Consider the following 18,822-nt stretch of genomic DNA (forward strand, 5'->3'; position numbering starts at 1 on the left):
ACGAAAACAGCGGCTTCCTACAGGGCGGGGCCATGATGTAGGTGAAAGCCGGTGTGTAAATGACAAATAAGGCTTGGGCGCCACCCGGGCGGTAAGTCGTCAAGTATTTACCGCCCGACGAGAAAATTTAGCGCCATTGGCGCTCGGGCGCTTTAACGGTCCACCCCTAACATGTTTACATGCTGTGGTGCCATTTTTTTGGAGTATTTCAACCTTACATTCTAAATTTTAATAATATAAATGTAAATGTTCATAGAAACTAAATATTTTATATATATATATATATATATATTAACGATGGGTAGTTTACATCTTACTTATGAACCATAAATTGTGAGATTCCATAGGAATATGAAGTATCAATCTGATAGATCTTTGAATATTTTAACCAGAAGATCAGAACATTTTATTGCAGTGATTACTGGACACTTTCTTAACTCAGAGAAAAGAGAGTGAGTCGGGTTTATAATAGTTAAGAAATTTATTTCTACACAATTTAAACAAGGTCTAACTGTAAACACTCTGTGTACTGATGAAACTAGGTGGAAATAATTAATCTAGGTGGAGTTAATCAATTTCCTTCTGGGATTAATAAAGTATTTTTGAATTGAATTGAGTTGAATGAGACGTGAGATGAATGGTGTATGTGTTGTTGTTTTCAGAACTCTCGTATCCGGAGAAGCAATTAGTTCTGAGTGGGAGCGAATGTTTTGCTCTAAACTACAGTTGGTGATTTATAAAACACGTTAAACGCCATCTGTTGGTTTATATACCTACAGGGGAAGCCTCCGTTCAGATCCAGAATGTCGAGGTCCGTGGACCTTCCTTGGTACCGAAGCCGGTAGAGACAGCAGCAGTGCCGACCAGACTAGTCTTGGAATGCTTCCAGGTCACGACAGGTTATTATTGGCGTCAGCGAGACCCTGAAGGGGTCGTGAGGTTCAGCTTTTATTCTGAAGGAACCGCTGCGGTCAGGTGTAACGTGCAACAAATTTTTATCCAGCTTGTCAAGGTTCTTATGGTTGTAAAGGTTCCGGATGGCCTGTCCGAAACTTCTCTAGAACGCTTTGAACTGAAGTAAAGGTGACGTGGGGATAGTTTTTATAATTGTCATATTTTGGTTTACTGGCGAATCAGAATTTGACATGCTAAAGAGGGCTTATACAGACACCACAGAAAACCACGCCTTACATCAGAAACGTAGGTTCTGATTGTATCAGACAAAAGGAAATGTGTAATGTGACTTAACATAACTCTGTGTCAACGTGTCTAGTGCAGCTGTCCAAAATTATAATTACTACTGATCACAGGATTATAATATCAAGTAATACATTGTCATTTCACAAAATGATTGAACATCTGATTCACATTCTAATGGGCAATAACAAACATTGTTTGATTATATATTTATCAAAAGAGTTCTCCATCTTGTCTTGAACTGTAAGGAGGTGAAGCAGTTTAGATGAGCAGAGGGCATGAAAGGCCTTGGGCCAATATCTCATGTAGATTAGGCCTCCCGACGGAGACATCACGTATATATATATATATATATATATATATATATATATATACCTTCTCATTCAATATGTTTTCTTTATTTTCATGGCCATTTACAAAGGGGCCAACAAGTGCTAAACACCTCTGGGAACTTCTTCAAGACAGTTGGAAAACCATTTCAGGTGACTCCCTTTTGAAGATCAAGAGAATGCCAAGAGTTTGCAAAGCAGTAATCAGAGCAAAGGGTGACTTATTTTGAAGAAAATAGAATATAAAACATGTTTTCAGTTATTTCACCGTTTTGGTTAGGTACATAACGCCACATGTATTTATTCATAATTTTAATGCCTTCAGTTAGAATCGCCCAATGTAAATGGTCTTGAAAATAAAAACACGTTGAATGAGAAGCTTTGTCCAAACAAGAGATTTTGTTTTATTCACATTAATCTACATTTTGTTTTGTTTTTTATCCTGTCCAGAACTTCCACAGCATCATGTCTGGGAAAACAAGATGGCTCTGACTGACCAGCAGCTCTCTAAACAGAAATGGACCTCCAGTTTGGACCAGAAGGAACCAGAACCTCCATTGATGAAAGAGGAACAACAAGAACTCCTTATCCATCAGCATGAAGGGCAGTTTCTTCTGAAGCAGGAAGTTGATACCTTCATGGAGATTTCTCCTTCTGAAGAAACAGACTGTCATGAACCAGAACCAAACAAGAACCAACCCTTGTGCCAGAGTACTACAGAAGCTGAGAACCAAGATCAGGGTGGATGCAGGAAAGAAAACTCAGAATCAAACAGCAATGAAGGACTGACACGTAATAAAATATGCCAATCCAAAGATCACAGAGACAGTGTAGATGATAAAAAACAAAAAAGGCACAAGAGGGCTCACACAGGTGAGAAGCCATATCCATGTAAAACTTGTGGTAAATGCTTTCGTGTCAGGAGTACCTTGACTACACACATGAGAACTCACACAGGTGAGAAGCCATATCCATGTAAAACTTGTGGTAAATGTTTTAGTGACAGTGGTTCCTTGACTAAACACATGAGAACTCACACAGGTGAGAAGCCATATCCATGTAAAACTTGTGGTAAATGTTTTAGTGACAGTGGTTCCTTGACTACACACATGAGAACTCACACAGGTGAGAAGCCATATCCATGTAAAACTTGTGGTAAATGTTTTAGTGACAGTGGTCCCTTGACTAAACACATGAGAACTCACACAGGTGAGAAGCCATATCCATGTAAAACTTGTGGTAAATGTTTTAGTGTCAGTGGTCCCTTGACTATACACATGAGAACCCACACAGGTGAGAAGCCATATCCATGTAAAACTTGTGGTAAATGTTTTAGTGTCAGTGGTAACTTGACTACACACATGAGAACTCACACAGGTGAGAAGCCATATCCATGTAAAACTTGTGGTAAATGTTTTAGTGACAGTGGTGCCTTGACTACACACATGAGAACTCACACAGGTGAGAAGCCATATCCATGTAAAACTTGTGGTAAATGTTTTAGTGACAGTAGTTCCTTGACTACACACATGAGAACTCACACAGGTGAGAAGCCATTTCAATGTAAATGTTGTAGTAAACTTTTCTCACAGAGTAATGCTTTGACTATACACATGAGAACTCACACAGGTGAGAAGCCATATTCATGTAAAACTTGTGGTAAATGTTTTCGTGACAGTGGTAACTTGACTACACACATGAGAACTCACACAGGTGAGAAGCCATTTCAATGTAAATGTTGTAGTAAATTTTTCTCACAGAGTAATGCTTTGACTACACACATGAGAACTCACACAGGTGAGAAGCCATATTCATGTAAAACTTGTGGTAAATGTTTTAGTGACAGTGGTCACTTGACTAGACACATGAGAACTCACACAGGTGAGAAGCCATATCCATGTAAAACTTGTGGTAAATGTTTTAGTGACAGTAGTTCCTTGACTAAACACATGAGAACTCACACAGGTGAGAAGCCATATCCATGTAAAACTTGTGGTAAAGGTTTTAGTGTCAGTGGTCACTTGACTACACACATGAGAACTCACACAGGTGAGAAGCCATATCCATGTAAAACTTGTGGTAAATGTTTTAGTGACAGTAGTTCCTTGACTACACACATGAGAACTCACACAGGTGAGAAGCCATAGCCATGTAAATCTTGTGGTAAATGTTTTAGTGACAGTAGTTCCTTGACTACACACATGAGAACTCACATATCATTGAATTGCTAAAGCCTCATACTCCAACCCGAGCCCTCAGGTCCACAAACTAGAACCTTCTAGAAGTTCCAAAGACCAATTATAGAAGTCCAGGTGATGGCTCCTTCCAGACTGTTGCACCCTGACATTGGAGTGGTCCTCCTTTTAGCCTTACTAGTCTTGACAGTCTGGACACTTTGAAAAAAAAAAAAAAACAGCAGAAGACCCTTTCCTTTAAAGCTGCTATATCTAATTATAGTATTTTCTTATTTTTAACTCAAATTTGTAATCCTCTTTCATTTGATAATGGTATTTTATAAATATGTGACTTAGATTCTTATTTCTGTTTTAAGATCAGTAGGATTTTATGACAATGATTTGTTTTCGTCTATGTGAAACACCATATGATTTTCTGTGTGTGATGAGTGCTATATAAATAAAATGTACATACATGTGAAAAGCCATATCTAGGGATGCTCTGATCAAGTTTTATGCATCCAGTCACGAATTCCAGGAGTGTTGATTACTGATACCGATCATACAGCTTGGCCAAAAATTTCCTGTGAAGTTATGAGTTCTGTCATGCTGACCTGGCAGAGGTCAACTGTCTCCTCCTCATGCTGACTCTGCTGCACAGTGTCTGCACATGAGCTGTGCATGCAATCTTCACACTGGCCAGAGGGGGCTTGTGAACTCCGGTGTGTGCTCCTCCAGGTGAGCCAAATCAGGAAATCAAGAGCTCACCACTAGTGGCTTCTTCATGCATGCAGCAGTCATTCAACCAGGGTGTGACAAAACTTAGATGGCAAGCAAACAATTCAGCTGTGAGGAGGACTTTGATCTTGACAGGCTATCGGTAAGCTCTTGGGATGATTCACATGGACTTTTTTCTGAGCTAAGTTTTGTGGCAAACAACTGTTAGGAGGAAGTTTTGGTTTTTCTTTAAGTTTATCAGAAAATATGGGTTTCCATCCCAATTTATAGAAATTTAATATCTAAAAATGGTAACCCAAGATTCTTTGTCTAAATCCTGAAATTAGTGAATTTAGTTAAAATGTACGTAAGATTATTTGTAACAATCCTTAATTAAAACCTTAATTAAAATGTTTAAAAACACAGGTTAAATACTGAAAAAGTAACTGTGAAAGTAAAGATGTATAAGGTAGTAAAATCTGAGAAAATAAAACTTCTCTTGTTTAATTTAAATACTGGAATATGTTTAAACCTTAAAGTAGACTTTTACTTAGAACTTAAGTACTCACCTATTTAAATTACAGATGTTGGTTGGAATGTTTTAAGTTTGTGTTACCTGTAAAACGCATTGTGTTTTTCTGTGTGTGATCTTTAAACAGTTCTATTTTTGTATTTAAAGGTTTTTACCTGATGCTGATGCTGATACTGACTTATGATGATCCTGAAACTGGTCAAATAGACATATCTGAGTGAAGCCAAAGTCTGGTCTTTTCAAGTGTAGACGCCTCACAGAAAGAAATAACACTTGACAAGTTCTATAGATATGATCTGGGCATAACGGAACAATAACATCCACTAAAATGGCCTATATTAATTAGAAAGAAAAGGAAACAATTTTTATATAGCTCCTCTTATAATAAAAATCAGAGGTGCTTCTTAAGAACAAAAAATTTTAAATATAAAAAAGATTTTGAAAAAATTCTAAAAATTGTGATTAAAAATGTAAGGAAAGGTAATGCGAAAACGAAGAGGAAAGAGAAATCAGTGCATCCCGGGAAAGGCAAAATGGGTAGAAAGAGCAGAATAAGGAGGGTGATGTTGAAGGTCACATCAAAGCCAGCTTGAACAGGTGAGATTCCAGCTGCTTTTTAAAGGAGACCACTGAGTCCAATGATCTCAGGCTCAGGGGGAGAGAGTTCCAGGGACCTGCTGGGGATGTAGGGAATGCGAAGATCACCAACGTATGATGGAGCTTGTCCATGTAAAGCCCTAAAAACCTAGCCTAGTGAACTAGACCAAATTCTTGCTTTGCAAAGTATGGTCTAGACACGCTCCATTGTAACCTCCACAGCTCCCACCAGAACACTGGCTGGCCAATCACAACTCTCTTTGGTGGTTGTTGGACCAATCACAGCACTATATGTTGTGGGCCAATCACAGCGCTATATATTGCGGCCCAATATATATTCACATATATAGTCTGGCTTGTCAGGCTACTAAAAACCAGAACCAGGATATTAAATTGAATTTGACTGGCAGCCAGACATGTTAGACAAAAACATATTTTTAAACATTTTTAAGAGATAAAAAGACTTGCAGCACAATAATTGTGTTTGTTTCTGTATGTTCCCCGAATAAGTCAAGAAACTAAAGTCTTCTGATTAAACATTCAAATGCTAATCAGATTGATATTTCATATTTACATGGAATTATCACATCTTATTGATCAGTTGATATATATGTAGCCAATCCTTAATGCAACAGTGTTGTAAACTTCTACCTTCTACTACCTTCTCAGATGTACCTAGGTTTGGTGAAGGTTGTGTTTTTTGTTTCTCCCAAGCCCCCACAATGCGGTCAAAAACTGAAGCAAACCCGGAAGTGAAATAAATTGCAGTTCCACCCTCATCCGCTGGGGGCTGGTGTCAGAAGCGAGCAAATCCTCATTGACTCCCATGTTAAAAATACCAATTTCACAGCAGAAATAAACATGTTTTCAGCCTGGTACCAAAACTTGTTTTTGGTTTAAATTATCTAGTTTACACTCATGACAACTCTGAGGGGGGTGAATTTTTCTCTAACTTCTGTTTAAATGTATTAAATGCCTAAAATTCTGTATAATTAATGAGCATCAGACCCATGTGACCGCCGCCTCAGACCCACGTGACCACAGAGGTAGCTCCATGGAAAGGCCTCTGTAGAGCCTCGATTTCACCTGAAAACTATTTTGCGATTTTTAGTCTCTGAAATTAGACCAGTAGTTGTAGCGTTTGTGCATTCTTTTTTGGATATTATTTGTGTAATTGTTGGACAAATAGACTTGCTGTGGTATTAATTGCACTAATAAAGCATCCAAGGAGTCTCCACTTCATTTTTTCCAGTAAGTAAAATTATATTTATGTATTTTAGGTCACTGCCGCTCTTGCACTAGCTGAGCTTATCAAAGAACTACCATTTTAACATGTACAGTTTAACCATGAAATTTAGATGTAATATACGGTAAAATAATTAATAGGGTATGTGTCGATGGGTAAAACCATGGTAAAACCCAGTGCATTTAACTTAAAAATGGGTTGAAATATGACTGAGCTCTCGGAGGGACCCTTCTGTGTTCCATTCTTCCACCCGGTTCTCCCCAGCGGTCAGCCCGGCGCATCTCTGACCGCTTCGGCGCCTGGCTGCTGTGTGGGCTGACCGCTTGTGGAGCGGACTCGGAGAGAGACCTGACCGCAGACATACTGCAGCTTGGAGAGTTGGTTGATGGTGCTTGATGTTAGTCTCCAGAAGTCTGTATGCCATCAGATAAACTCGATCATTTAAAAATTTTTTTTTTTGCATATTTGTAAAATAGTGGTGGTGGGGAGCGACTAAATAACTAATTTGTCCACAAAGAGTCGCAACTGGGTGCCCTGTTCTCATGGGAACTTGTGCAGTTTAATAAAATGGAAATTAGTTAATAAAATTGATTATTAAAAGGTTCATATCCTATCCAATAAGGCGATAGACTCAAGTGGTTCGTTTTATATTGTTTTTTTTATAAAGTATGCATTTTGTATTACTCTTTATCCTAATTTTAGACCTTTTACTACAGGCCATGATAAGCTATTAAGTATATGAAACCCATATGCTTAAGTAGTTCTTTGTATGAAGTTTTCCTCTAGGTGATCCAGAGAGGCTTGACCTTTAAGAGAGTGCTGGACTCCCAATTCACACTCCCGCTTGTGCAGGGAACACTTTGAGAGTCATCACTTCACCACGGACTCCAGGGTACAAACACATTACTTCATACTTTGGTTAAGATAGAAAAAATGTAAGCATTAGCTGTATAATATACAGATGCTACATTGCTGTGTAACTAGAAGAAAACTTTCTTGTAAATATGTATATAGTTTTTCTTCTACGTTCCAGCATCACAGTTATAGTTATTAATTTTTTTTTCATATTATTGATATATTATTATTATATTGCAGCACAAACCAGCACAAATGTTTGACACCAATTTTGTAAGATTTGAAGAAGGTGGGGGGGGCCAACTTCACTTAGGTTTCTTCTGCAAATAGTAATAATATAGCAATAATATGAAAAAAAATGTAATAACTGTAACGCATGCATGAACGAAGAAGAAACACTATATACATATTTACAACAAAATAACACGACATCACACCTGTTGGGGTTATTAGGAGCGAGTAATTAGTAATTAATTAATTACTTTTGGATTCTTCAATAAATTCTGTAAATATGGGACTATTTACCGATGTATTAATTAATTAAGATACTCTTTAGGTATCCCGGGGCACCATCCCCTTTAACCGGGGAAATGAATCCAAAACTCTTATCAGTCTTTCTTGAAGTCGTGGAATCCGTCAGGAGCAGAGATTTTGCATCAACACAAAGAAATCTATGGAGACAAATCTGAATTTTATAACATTTAATTAAACAAGGAGATTAATAATGCAAAACAATTTGATATTATTGAAAATGTGTGTGTGTGTCAAATCAGACCGTGTGTGTGTGTGTGTGTGTGTGTGTGTGTGTGTGTGTGTGTGTGTGTGTGTGTGTGTGTGTGTGTGTGTGTGTGTGTGTGTGTGTGTGTGTGTGTGTGTGTGTGTGTGTGTGTGTGTGTGTGTGTGTGTGTGTGTGTGTGTGTGTGTGTGTGTGTGTGTGAATGGAGTTCTTTGTTATCAAACCAGGTGTGCGCGTGCATGTGAGTGTGTGTGTCTGATAACACTGGAGGAATGAGCTGTGATTTTTCTTCTCTCTCACAGTAGAAAAGGGGATTAGCCCTTAGTGGCTTAAAAATCACAGTAAAACTTAACTTCAACACTTCAAAAGTTTAGACTCTTAAACAACAACGGTCACTCGTAAACTATTTAATCTAAACAGAGTCGGCAGCCTGGCCACAGCTTACCGACAATACCAGATTAAATAACAATAAACAAAAGATCTTACTTCACGGTAGATATGTAGCGTGTTTGATACGGAAGATAGAGAAAAACCGTCTGATAATTTGAAGCAATGTCACGCGGTCGACTGCTTATCTTGGTCTAGAAGAGACGAGAAAAGGTAAAAGTTTAAATGAAATAAAAACTTGCAGGAGATAACAGCTGTTCCGGGGCAAAGCAAGGCATCCCTTGTGTTCCCTGGTCAGATGTGATTTACGCTTCTCCGTTGTTTTTCCCACTGGTGTTTCACCACGGGATCAGATCAGCTGGAGTTGAGCAGAAAAGAGTAGATTTGCTTGCTGGGTTTCCAAACCCAGCTTTTCAGCGTTCGGTGTTTGATCTGCTCACGTTGATCAGAGCAGCAGCAATGAGCGTCCTTTACAGCCAGTGAACGGCATAAGAACAGTTAAGTTTCGTTTTTCTCTGAAACTTATAGTTTTTGAGCTGGTTGTTGTGGTTCGTTCTGTGCATGTACAGAACCCCTGCTCCGTCTTGGCGGTGACATCATCACAGTGTGCAAAGCATCATGGGAAATGAAGTGTCTCTTGCACTGATGTTATTATTTGCTTTTTTCACTGTACAGTGATTATTTCTGACGAGGGCAGACCCTCAACACACCTTTCTGCATCTAATCAACACAACTCCCACACAACAGAGGATAACGATGCAAACGAACCATGAGGAGGTAGGGAGGAGGTGTTTTGCAGGTGACAGTTTCTGCTTATCAAGCAACAATAGACAGCTACAATAAGATCGACCCTCCTATATTCATGAAACCAAAGAAGTCCAGTTGCCTTCTTTAAAATTCCATTTGAATTACCATGCAGATGCCTCACTCATTCATGCCAGGTGTGTGACTACAGGTAAACACTGGTGTTTGAAAGGGGGTTTGACCTAGGATAACCTTTGGAAACTTTTATTTATATCTTTTCAATGATAGCAGCACAAATATTTTTTCTGGCAACATTTTTTCAGTCTGGCTAAAAGTCTGTTTAGTCTATCTCAAAATCATGACCGTTATGTCATACTGAACAACAGCTGTATTTGATTCTAATTGTAATGATTCTATTTCAGGTGGAATTGCTGTATGATTGCTGTGTCCTGTGGCCCATGACCTGTGTCAGCCCGGTTCTGGATGTGGCCTTGCTGAGTTATCTGTAGCATGGTGCTCGGCTATCTGGGAGGTGGTCTGAGTTGGTTCTGTGCTCTGTGGTGGCTGCTGGTTTCCTGGTGCTTGGGGCGGTTCCAGAGTGCACCTGATCCTTGGAGGTCTCACACTTCACATCCCAGCACACGCACGAACACATGCTTGTTGATGTTTGTTGTTCATTGTTTACATGTTTATAGTTGTTCATCCCACGTTTTCTTGATGATTCTTAGAAATTTTTCTTCACAGGTGCAGCAGCTGGTTGCTGTTTTTTATGTTGGTTTCCTAGTTGTTTTTATTTTTCTCTCTTATTTACTTGTTTGTCCTCTTATCAACCCTCTTTATTCCAGATTGGTTCAGCATTTACATGCTGATGTGGCGATACATAACCCAAACCAATATTACAATAACATAAACTCCTACACGAAAGGCTCCTCTTGATAGAGCAAATCTGTTCAGCACTTTCTGACAGACAGACCACCATTCTTCTGTCATGTTGCTGTACAGGACATTTTTAGAGTTTTTCTTTTTAAAGATAAATAGTATTACATTTAAAGAGCAATACTTTCACATTATCATTTTCCCACACTTTCTGTATACCTGTATTTGGTTGTTTTTCAATAAAGAATGACAAATTATTTAAGTTTATGGTTTTTTTTAGCACACAAATATCTATCTGTAAAAAAACTCTTCAAATATCTACAAAGCTAATATTTACATAACAAGTATGATTGAGTTGTGCAATACGGCAGCCTCTAAGGTTTGTTTTAGGAAGATTTTTAAACCAAGTAAAGTTAGTAAAGAACACATTTCTATTGGCTGCTAAGAAACTGTTGGACTTAATTGTAGAAACAACTTGACATGAATGATGCTTCCCTCATTTTTGTCTTAACCAAAGAAATTCCAGTAATTGAGCAAAAACATTTATTTTTTTACATCACATTTTATAAAATAACAGGACACAAAGTGTCGGTACAGGAAGATGTGATGTGAGGATGCACAACAACGGCACCATTTAAGCTTGAAATAAGTGTAGCCATAACACTGTTGACAAACCTCCTGGCCTTCTCAATTTTAGCAAGTTTTACACCTGCCCTCCAGCTACACCTTTGGGTGATGGATGACATGATGATCATCATATGAGGGTGTAGAAGGTGAAGCCGGTGCAGGTCCTCCTTCATAATGTTGACCAGCTTCACACTGCTGACCACTCCCATGTCATTGCCGCCACAGTGAATGAGAAGGACATCAGGAGCTGCTCTTCCCTGCAGGGAGTGGAAAAAGAAGGGGAGAAGGTATTTCCACCTCGGTCTGCCCCAATCGAACCAGGAGACACGGACGTCAGGGAGGCCAAGGTTGTCTCCGAGGGTCTCTGCAGCTCTCTGGGCACCACGCCTCACGTAGCTGTCTCCAATGATCCAAATGGCTATGGAGAAAAAAATAACAGGTTTGGCCTAGCTGCTTAAACTGCAAAACCATACATGAAGTGGTCAAGACAGGTTCATGGTACTTACACTTGCTGCTTTGTGTAGCCGACGTTGAAGACACGCAAGCTGCCATGGTGACCTTTTAACAGATCTCAGAAAAAAATGTAATAAAAGAATGAAACTTAAAAACTCCCAGACCTCATTTCATGATTGCTAATCAGCTATGGCTGATTTATTGTTTGGATCACAGTGAGTTACACTAATTCTAATATATTTTTATTTCTATTTCTATTATGCATACATACTTTTTAATTATTATTTTCACATGGCTGTTATCGGGCTCTCTTGTTCTGGTTCTGATGATAATTCAGTTTCTTCCTGTTACACCCCTCTATGGGCTCAGCTAGGAAGGTGAGGGGAATAAACATAAGATGGACCAGTCTAACAAAAAGTGACCCTCGTTGGGGAGAAAAAGGCTTGACCAAGCAAAACCAAACTCAAAGTTTCCTTTCAAGGATTTTATTACAAAAAGAAAGTACCAAAAGAAGGGCCAAAAACCCTTACCAAACTAAGTTTAAACGAATAACTGAAAATGTCCAGAGGACCAACCACTCTTAAAATTAATCTCCTTTATTTAAAAAGGGAATGAAACGCAAAAGGGGAAAATCCCACCCTTAAATTAACCAAGGTTTGTCTAAAAGACAAAACCAAATGCTGAATTAACTTAGGTTACCCAAACAACAAAAATAGCTCAGGAAACTGAGACTTCAAAAGGGGAATAATCCCCACCTGGTAATTTAAACCACAAGATGGTCTAGCAGACACACCAAAACCAAAACTACCGCTTAACTGCAAATATCCCAAAACACAAAAGGTTCTAAAGCTGCTTCTTCACAAGAAGCCAACAACAACCTGGTATTAACCACAAAGTCTCTGGTAACTGCCAACGGGGAGAGAACAAACGTTGCCTCTGCAACTCCAAACATTTCTCTCCCCTGATGAGCTCCAGCTGGCCGCTTTTGAAGGGCCGGCTGATGAGATAAAAAGTCCCAGCTGCTTGTGCCTGCCGCTCCGGCGCTCTCCATGGTGCTGGAGTAAGGACAACATCCCAGAGCGTAGCTGTCCGTGGTGCTGCGCTGCTGCACAGGGAACGGCGCGGAGCACACCTCTGGGCTTCAAAACGGCTGCGGCCGTAACATCCCCACCCTTAAAAGAAAAAAGGAGGGGGTGAGACAAAGAATCTAAAACCATACCTAAGACACCACCATCTTTTTTCTTAAAACTCAAGATACATTTAAAACTTAACAGTATCCTCCATTTACACACAACCAGGGCATCCCGCTAACTGCCTATGGGGGAGCTTCTCTAACTCAACCCTTGCTCTTCATGCGGGTTAAGGCGGGCAGATTAAGCACATGTGTGGGTGTACACATACAAACCAGCGACGACGAGGGGTGGCCCATTGGCAAGCCCGTCCCCCATCACCCTGGGGTGCTCCCGAGATGTCTGCAGGACACAGACAACACTAGCCTCTTGCCGCAACCCTAGAGAAAACAACAAACGGCAACACCCTAAAGAGGGTGAAGCCCTTGTGCCTACAAGGGGCCCTGGAAGGAGGAGTTAAAACAAATTGTATGCATCTGTGATATGTCGTGGTTATTGGACGTTACAGGTTACCATAACTTCTGGACAACCCATCAGCAATGATGTTGTTAGTCCCCTTCTTGTGTCGAACCTCGATGGCATATTCCTGTAGGATGAGCGCCCACCGCATGAGCCGCTGGTTCTGGTTATACATCCTACTGAGGAAAGTCAAAGGGTTATGGTCTGTATACACTATTGTAGGAGAACAACTGGAACCCACGTAAACGTGGAAATGCTGCATTGAAAGGAGTAGAGCCAACGTTTCCTTTTCGATGGTGGAATAGTGCAGTTGGTGTCGGTTGAACTTTTTAGAAAAAAAAACAGACCGGATGATCAGTACCAGCTGAATCTTCCTGGATCAGCACACTTCCAGCGGCTATAGCGCTGGCATCAACTTCCAGCTTGAACGGCCTGGTCAGATCGGGTGCAGCCAGGACAGGAGCAGAGCACAGCAGCAGCTTGGCAGCCTCAAAAGAGGCTTGGCACTCCGAAGTCCATTCAAACTTCCTTTTGGGACTTAGCTGATCTGTGAGAGGAAGAACAACGGCAGAAAAGTTTCGACAAAACCCCCTATAGTATCCAACCATGCCCAGGAATCGTCTCAGTTCTCGGCGAGTAGAGGGAGGAGGAAACGACATCATAGCCTTCACCTTTTCATGCAGTACCTTTACTTTCCCCTGCCCAACTTCTTTACCTAAGTAAGTGACGGTAGCCTTAACAAAGTCACATTTGGCCAAGTTCAGGGTCAGGTTGGCCTGCACCAGACGATCAAATAACTGAGTGAGCGTGTGGAGGTGTTCTTCCCAGGTGTCTGTATAAACAACAATATCGTCGAGGTAAGCACTACAATGTGAGAGGCCAGAAGTAACAGTGTTAATTAACCTTTGGAAGGTGGCAGGTGCATTTTTCATGCCAAAGGGTAACACAGTGTACTGTAAAAAGGCATCTGGGGTAACAAAAGCTGACATACAAGAAGCTTCTTCTGTTAAAGGTACCTGCCAATATCCCTTTAACAGGTCCAACTTAGTCACAAACTTGGAAGGTCCCACACTGTCAACGCAATCATCTATACGGGGTAGAGGATATGAGTCTGAGATGGTAACCGCATTTAACTTCCTGTAATCGGTTATAAACCGAGCGGTTCCATCTGGTTTCCTCTCCACCAGACAGGGTGAACTCCAGGGGCTCCTGCTGGGAATAGCAAAGCCATTTTTCAATAAGTACTCCGTTTCTTCTTTCATAATCAGTCTTTTCTCGGGACTAGCACGTACGGATGCTGTCTAATGGGCTTGGCTTCACTCACCTCAACATGATGTGCTAACACAGTGGTCTGAGTGGGCACATCAACAAACAGACTCTTCCTAGAGTGAATTAACTTCACCAAGTCTCCAGCCATTTCAGGTGACAAATGTGTTAACTGTCCTTCCAGTTCCTTAAGTGCCTCGGAGTTATTTAACCGAGGACTACAACTAGAGGGGAAGTCTTCTCCGACTTCACCAGCTTCCTGTGGTACCATAGGTTTGTTAGCAGCATCTGGTACTAAAACACAAGTTGTTACAGGTTTAGACAGAGGGGAACCATCCTCATAGCGCTTCAACATGTTAACATGACAAACCCTGCTTTTCTGTCTCCTGACAGGTGTGTGTAGCACATAGTTTGTGTCCCCGAGCTTACTCAGGATCTCAAATGGTCCCTCAAATTTGGTGCTGAGAGCCGAATTGGACAAAGGAGTTAGAACCAGTACCTTGTCTCCAACTGCAAAGTTACGTCTGGTTGCCGTCTTATCATACTGAACCTTCATCTTCAGTTTAGCTTTGTCCAAATGAGTTTTAGCAATAGAGTTTGCTTCCTTTAATCTTTTCTGGAAGAGTTGGACATACTCCCGCACTTTTCTGTCAGGCGGATCAGAAAAAAGAAATCTCTCTTTTAGAACTTTCAGGGGACCACGAGGAGTGTGTCCAAACACAAGCTGGGCAGGACTAAAACCAAGAGAATCCTGCACAGCCTCACGAGCAGCAAACAACACAAAAGGCAATCCTTCTTCCCACGTTTTGCTTTTACTTAAGCAATACTTTGTCAGCATTGCCTTTAAAGTTTGGTGCCATCTTTCCAAAGCGCCCTGACTCTGAGGACGATACGCGGATGACATGACATGTGTGATTCCTAAGGTTTTTGTTACCTGTTTGAACAGTTTAGATTTGAAGTTTGTCCCTTGGTCGGTCTGTATTACCTTTGGTAACCCAAAGATGGAGAAGAAATGGGTTAGAGCTCTGATTATAGACCTGGTGGTGATGGAGTTCAGCGGTATGGCCTCCGGAAACCTTGTAGCTGAACACATAAGGGTTAACAAAAATCGCTTTCCTGTTCTAGAAGGAGGTAAAGGTCCCACACAGTCTAAGATGACATGGTCAAAAGGCGTACTCACTACAGGAATGGGCTGTAACGGGGCAGGAGGAATGGGCTGGTTCGGCTTTCCTGTCATCTGACAGACATGGCAACGCCGACAGAAGAGAGACACCTCTTTCTTCATCCCTGGCCAAAAGAAATGCTGCAACAACAGTTTATAAGTTTTGTTGACGCCCAAATGGCCAGACCAGTCACTCTCGTGTGCCAAGGAGACCACATGTTCTCTGTAAGAGGATGGAACAATTATTTGTTTCACCAACCCCCATTCCATGCCCTCAGCCGCGGGCTGAGGCCAACAACGCACCAGCACATCATTATCTAATAAATAATGTGTTGTAGTTTTGTCTGTTTTATCTGAAATGGTCACCTGTTCAAAATAAGGTTTCAGAGTAATATCACTCTTCTGTGCAGCAGAAAGGGTTTCTGCCGTAAGTGGAAAAGATTCTCCTTGCTGAGGATCAGCATCAGCCTTTTCTCTCTGCTCTTCTGCGTCTGATGACGGAACAAACCCAAGTCCATCATGGGCTGTCTGTTCGGAGTCATCACTGAGGAGTCTCATCAGCACTGAGTCACTTAACTGGATGTCCGCATTATTCTGCGTTTGCGAACGGGTGACAGCACAAGCTGGGTAAAAATGTGAATCAGCAGCACAATTTACATGTTCGGCTTGAGGTTGAGGAACTACTTCTAGAAGAGGTAGCACTTTACCTCCAGCAACATCATTCCCCAACAACACATCAACCCCGTTTACCGGTAAATGGTCACAAATGGCAACATCAAAGCAGCCGCTAACGAGCTGGCATTCCAGGTGAACGCGGTGCACCTGGGCAGGCAGGGATTTCATTTCAATTCCCTGTAACAAAACAGCGTACCCGCGTGAACTACTGGCTGAAAATGGGAGTGCGCTGCTCAGTATTAACGTTTGAGACGCACCTGTGTCTCTCAAAATGCGAACGTTTTGCTTGTCTGCATCACCAGGAGTCAACGAGATCTCCCCCGAAAGAATAAAGGGTGCAAAACAAGCATCAGGCTCCCTGGCGGCGCACAAGGGTTTTACCACAGGCGACTTTTTAAGGAATGCAACTTCCTTAGGAGCTGCAGTGGGCTTCCCGTTCTTTTTCTGCAACATAAAACAATCCTTAAGAACGTGTCCCGTTCTGTGACAATAGTAACAGGTACGGGTTTCAGGATTACCGTTTTGAGAGCTTCTTTTTATGGATTTCTTCATCAAAACGGGCTGAACGTCTTTTCTCTCATCTCTCCTCACAATCTCTCTGTGAGTGAGTGTGAATTCGTCCGCTAAAAGGGACGCAGCTGATAAAGTGCTGACTTTTTGTTCGTTTAAGTAGGTCACCAGTCTCTCAGGCAGCTTACGTTTAAAATCCTCCAAAAGGATAAGCTCTCGGAGGTCACTCAAAGTTTTAATTTTTGTGGACGAACACCATTTATCAAACAGCATGCTTATTTCACGTGCAAATTCCACATGTGTTTGTCCAGCACTTTTCTTAGCTTGTCTGAATTTTTGACGATAAGCTTCTGGGATTAACTCATACGCTTGTAGTATAACAGTTTTCACTCGGTCATAGTCCAAACTATCTGTGACAGGGAGCGCAGACAGAACTTCTAAAGCTCTGCCGCTCAGCTTGCACTGGAGCAGCAGAGACCACACCCCGCGCGGCCACTGCAACGTCTCCGCAATTCTTTCAAAAGCTACAAAATAGCTGTCAACCTCGGTCTCTCTAAATGTAGGCATTAAGGAAATGCACTTACTAATGTCAAAGGCCGGGGTTGTGGCGGGTTGCGGAGCTTTGGTGGGCGTGATATGAAGTCCAGGGTTGGAAAGCTGGGCTTCCAGTTCCAATTTCCTTATTCTCACAGCTGTGTCAGCTTCAATCTCCATCCTCCGAACCTCCAGTTCCATCTGGAGTCTTTTAGCCTGGGCTCTCTCCTCTCTTTCCATGTCCAGACGTGCCAGCCGCACCTGTAATCGTGCGTCTCGAGATCCTTCCGTCGGCGAACCTGGGGAGGTCGGAACAGACTTTCGTACTGTTAGAGGAGTTTTTCCTGTCTCCATCGTCTCACCCTCATGATCCTCCGCAGCAGCAGGGACTTCAGGATCGTCACATTAATCAGGATCTGCAGGAGATCCTTCTGGTTCAGTCTTTGCACCAGACTCATTCTCAGTCTTTAAAATCCCCATGTCCTCCAAATGCTCCACAATGAGCAATTTCAAGTCTTTTTTCAGCACAGGGTTTGGGATGTCAAGAGCAAGGTTGACAGCTATCTGCAGAAGGTCAGCCTTGCGGCAACGCTCCAGCACCTCACGGGATGGAGCCTCCATAAATGTCTCCACACAAAACTGAGCCATGTTTAAGCACAAAACAAAATGACACAACACAAAACAGCGTGGGTTTTGTGTCTTCACAAAACCAACAAAGAGCAAATGTTAAAACTAGTCCAAACATTTGGCACGGGCTTAACTGATCTAAAACAGGCTATAAACGTGTAATAAAACAGCTATAAATCAGTTATTATCCCGGACGAGCCCCCATTTATGTTACACCCCTCTATGGGCTCAGCTAGGAAGGTGAGGGGAATAAACATAAGATGGACCAGTCTAACAAAAAGTGACCCTCGTTGGGGAGAAAAAGGCTTGACCAAGCAAAACCAAACTCAAAGTTTCCTTTCAAGGATTTTATTACAAAAAGAAAGTACCAAAAGAAGGGCCAAAAACCCTTACCAAACTAAGTTTAAACGAATAACTGAAAATGTCCAGAGGACCAACCACTCTTAAAATTAATCTCCTTTATTTAAAAAGGGAATGAAACGCAAAAGGGGAAAATCCCACCCTTAAATTAACCAAGGTTTGTCTAAAAGACAAAACCAAATGCTGAATTAACTTAGGTTACCCAAACAACAAAAATAGCTCAGGAAACTGAGACTTCAAAAGGGGAATAATCCCCACCTGGTAATTTAAACCACAAGATGGTCTAGCAGACACACCAAAACCAAAACTACCGCTTAACTGCAAATATCCCAAAACACAAAAGGTTCTAAAGCTGCTTCTTCACAAGAAGCCAACAACAACCTGGTATTAACCACAAAGTCTCTGGTAACTGCCAACGGGGAGAGAACAAACGTTGCCTCTGCAACTCCAAACATTTCTCTCCCCTGATGAGCTCCAGCTGGCCGCTTTTGAAGGGCCGGCTGATGAGATAAAAAGTCCCAGCTGCTTGTGCCTGCCGCTCCGGCGCTCTCCATGGTGCTGGAGTAAGGACAACATCCCAGAGCGTAGCTGTCCGTGGTGCTGCGCTGCTGCACAGGGAACGGCGCGGA

At 41.5% G+C, this 18,822-nt stretch overlaps 2 protein-coding genes across 3 annotated transcripts in view; one reads left to right on the forward strand and one right to left on the reverse strand.

Moving 5' to 3' along the window:
- The window catches only part of LOC129155666 (zinc finger protein 345), a 74,340-nt gene extending 69,173 nt beyond the window's left edge, over positions 1-5,167 (forward strand). Inside the window, exon 2 of the mRNA XM_054735493.2 lies at positions 1,977-5,167. Within this exon, the coding sequence (XP_054591468.2) occupies positions 1,977-3,673 (1,697 nt within the window). The 3' untranslated portion in view covers positions 3,674-5,167. The remainder of the gene's footprint in view (positions 1-1,976) is intronic.
- Positions 5,168-10,919: 5,752 nt separating this feature from the next.
- LOC139061532 (uncharacterized) lies at positions 10,920-18,037 on the reverse strand. Of its 2 annotated transcripts, XM_070547863.1 has the most exons (3): positions 13,114-18,037; positions 11,524-12,642; positions 10,920-11,435 (listed from the first exon to the last, which is right to left on the reverse strand). In XM_070547863.1, the coding sequence occupies exon 1, from the start codon at positions 17,558-17,560 to the stop codon at positions 14,324-14,326; it is 3,237 nt and encodes a 1,078-aa protein (XP_070403964.1). In that variant the 5' UTR covers positions 17,561-18,037; the 3' UTR covers positions 10,920-11,435; positions 11,524-12,642; positions 13,114-14,323. The 2 variants fall into 2 exon arrangements, with proteins under 2 accessions (XP_070403964.1, XP_070403963.1); XM_070547862.1 differs by having other exon boundaries at positions 11,524-18,037.
- Between the last annotated feature and the right edge of the window lie 785 nt (positions 18,038-18,822).

Source organism: Nothobranchius furzeri, chromosome 2 (assembly GCF_043380555.1).
Source record: "Nothobranchius furzeri strain GRZ-AD chromosome 2, NfurGRZ-RIMD1, whole genome shotgun sequence".
In the NCBI taxonomy this organism is placed as follows: domain Eukaryota; kingdom Metazoa; phylum Chordata; class Actinopteri; order Cyprinodontiformes; family Nothobranchiidae; genus Nothobranchius; species Nothobranchius furzeri.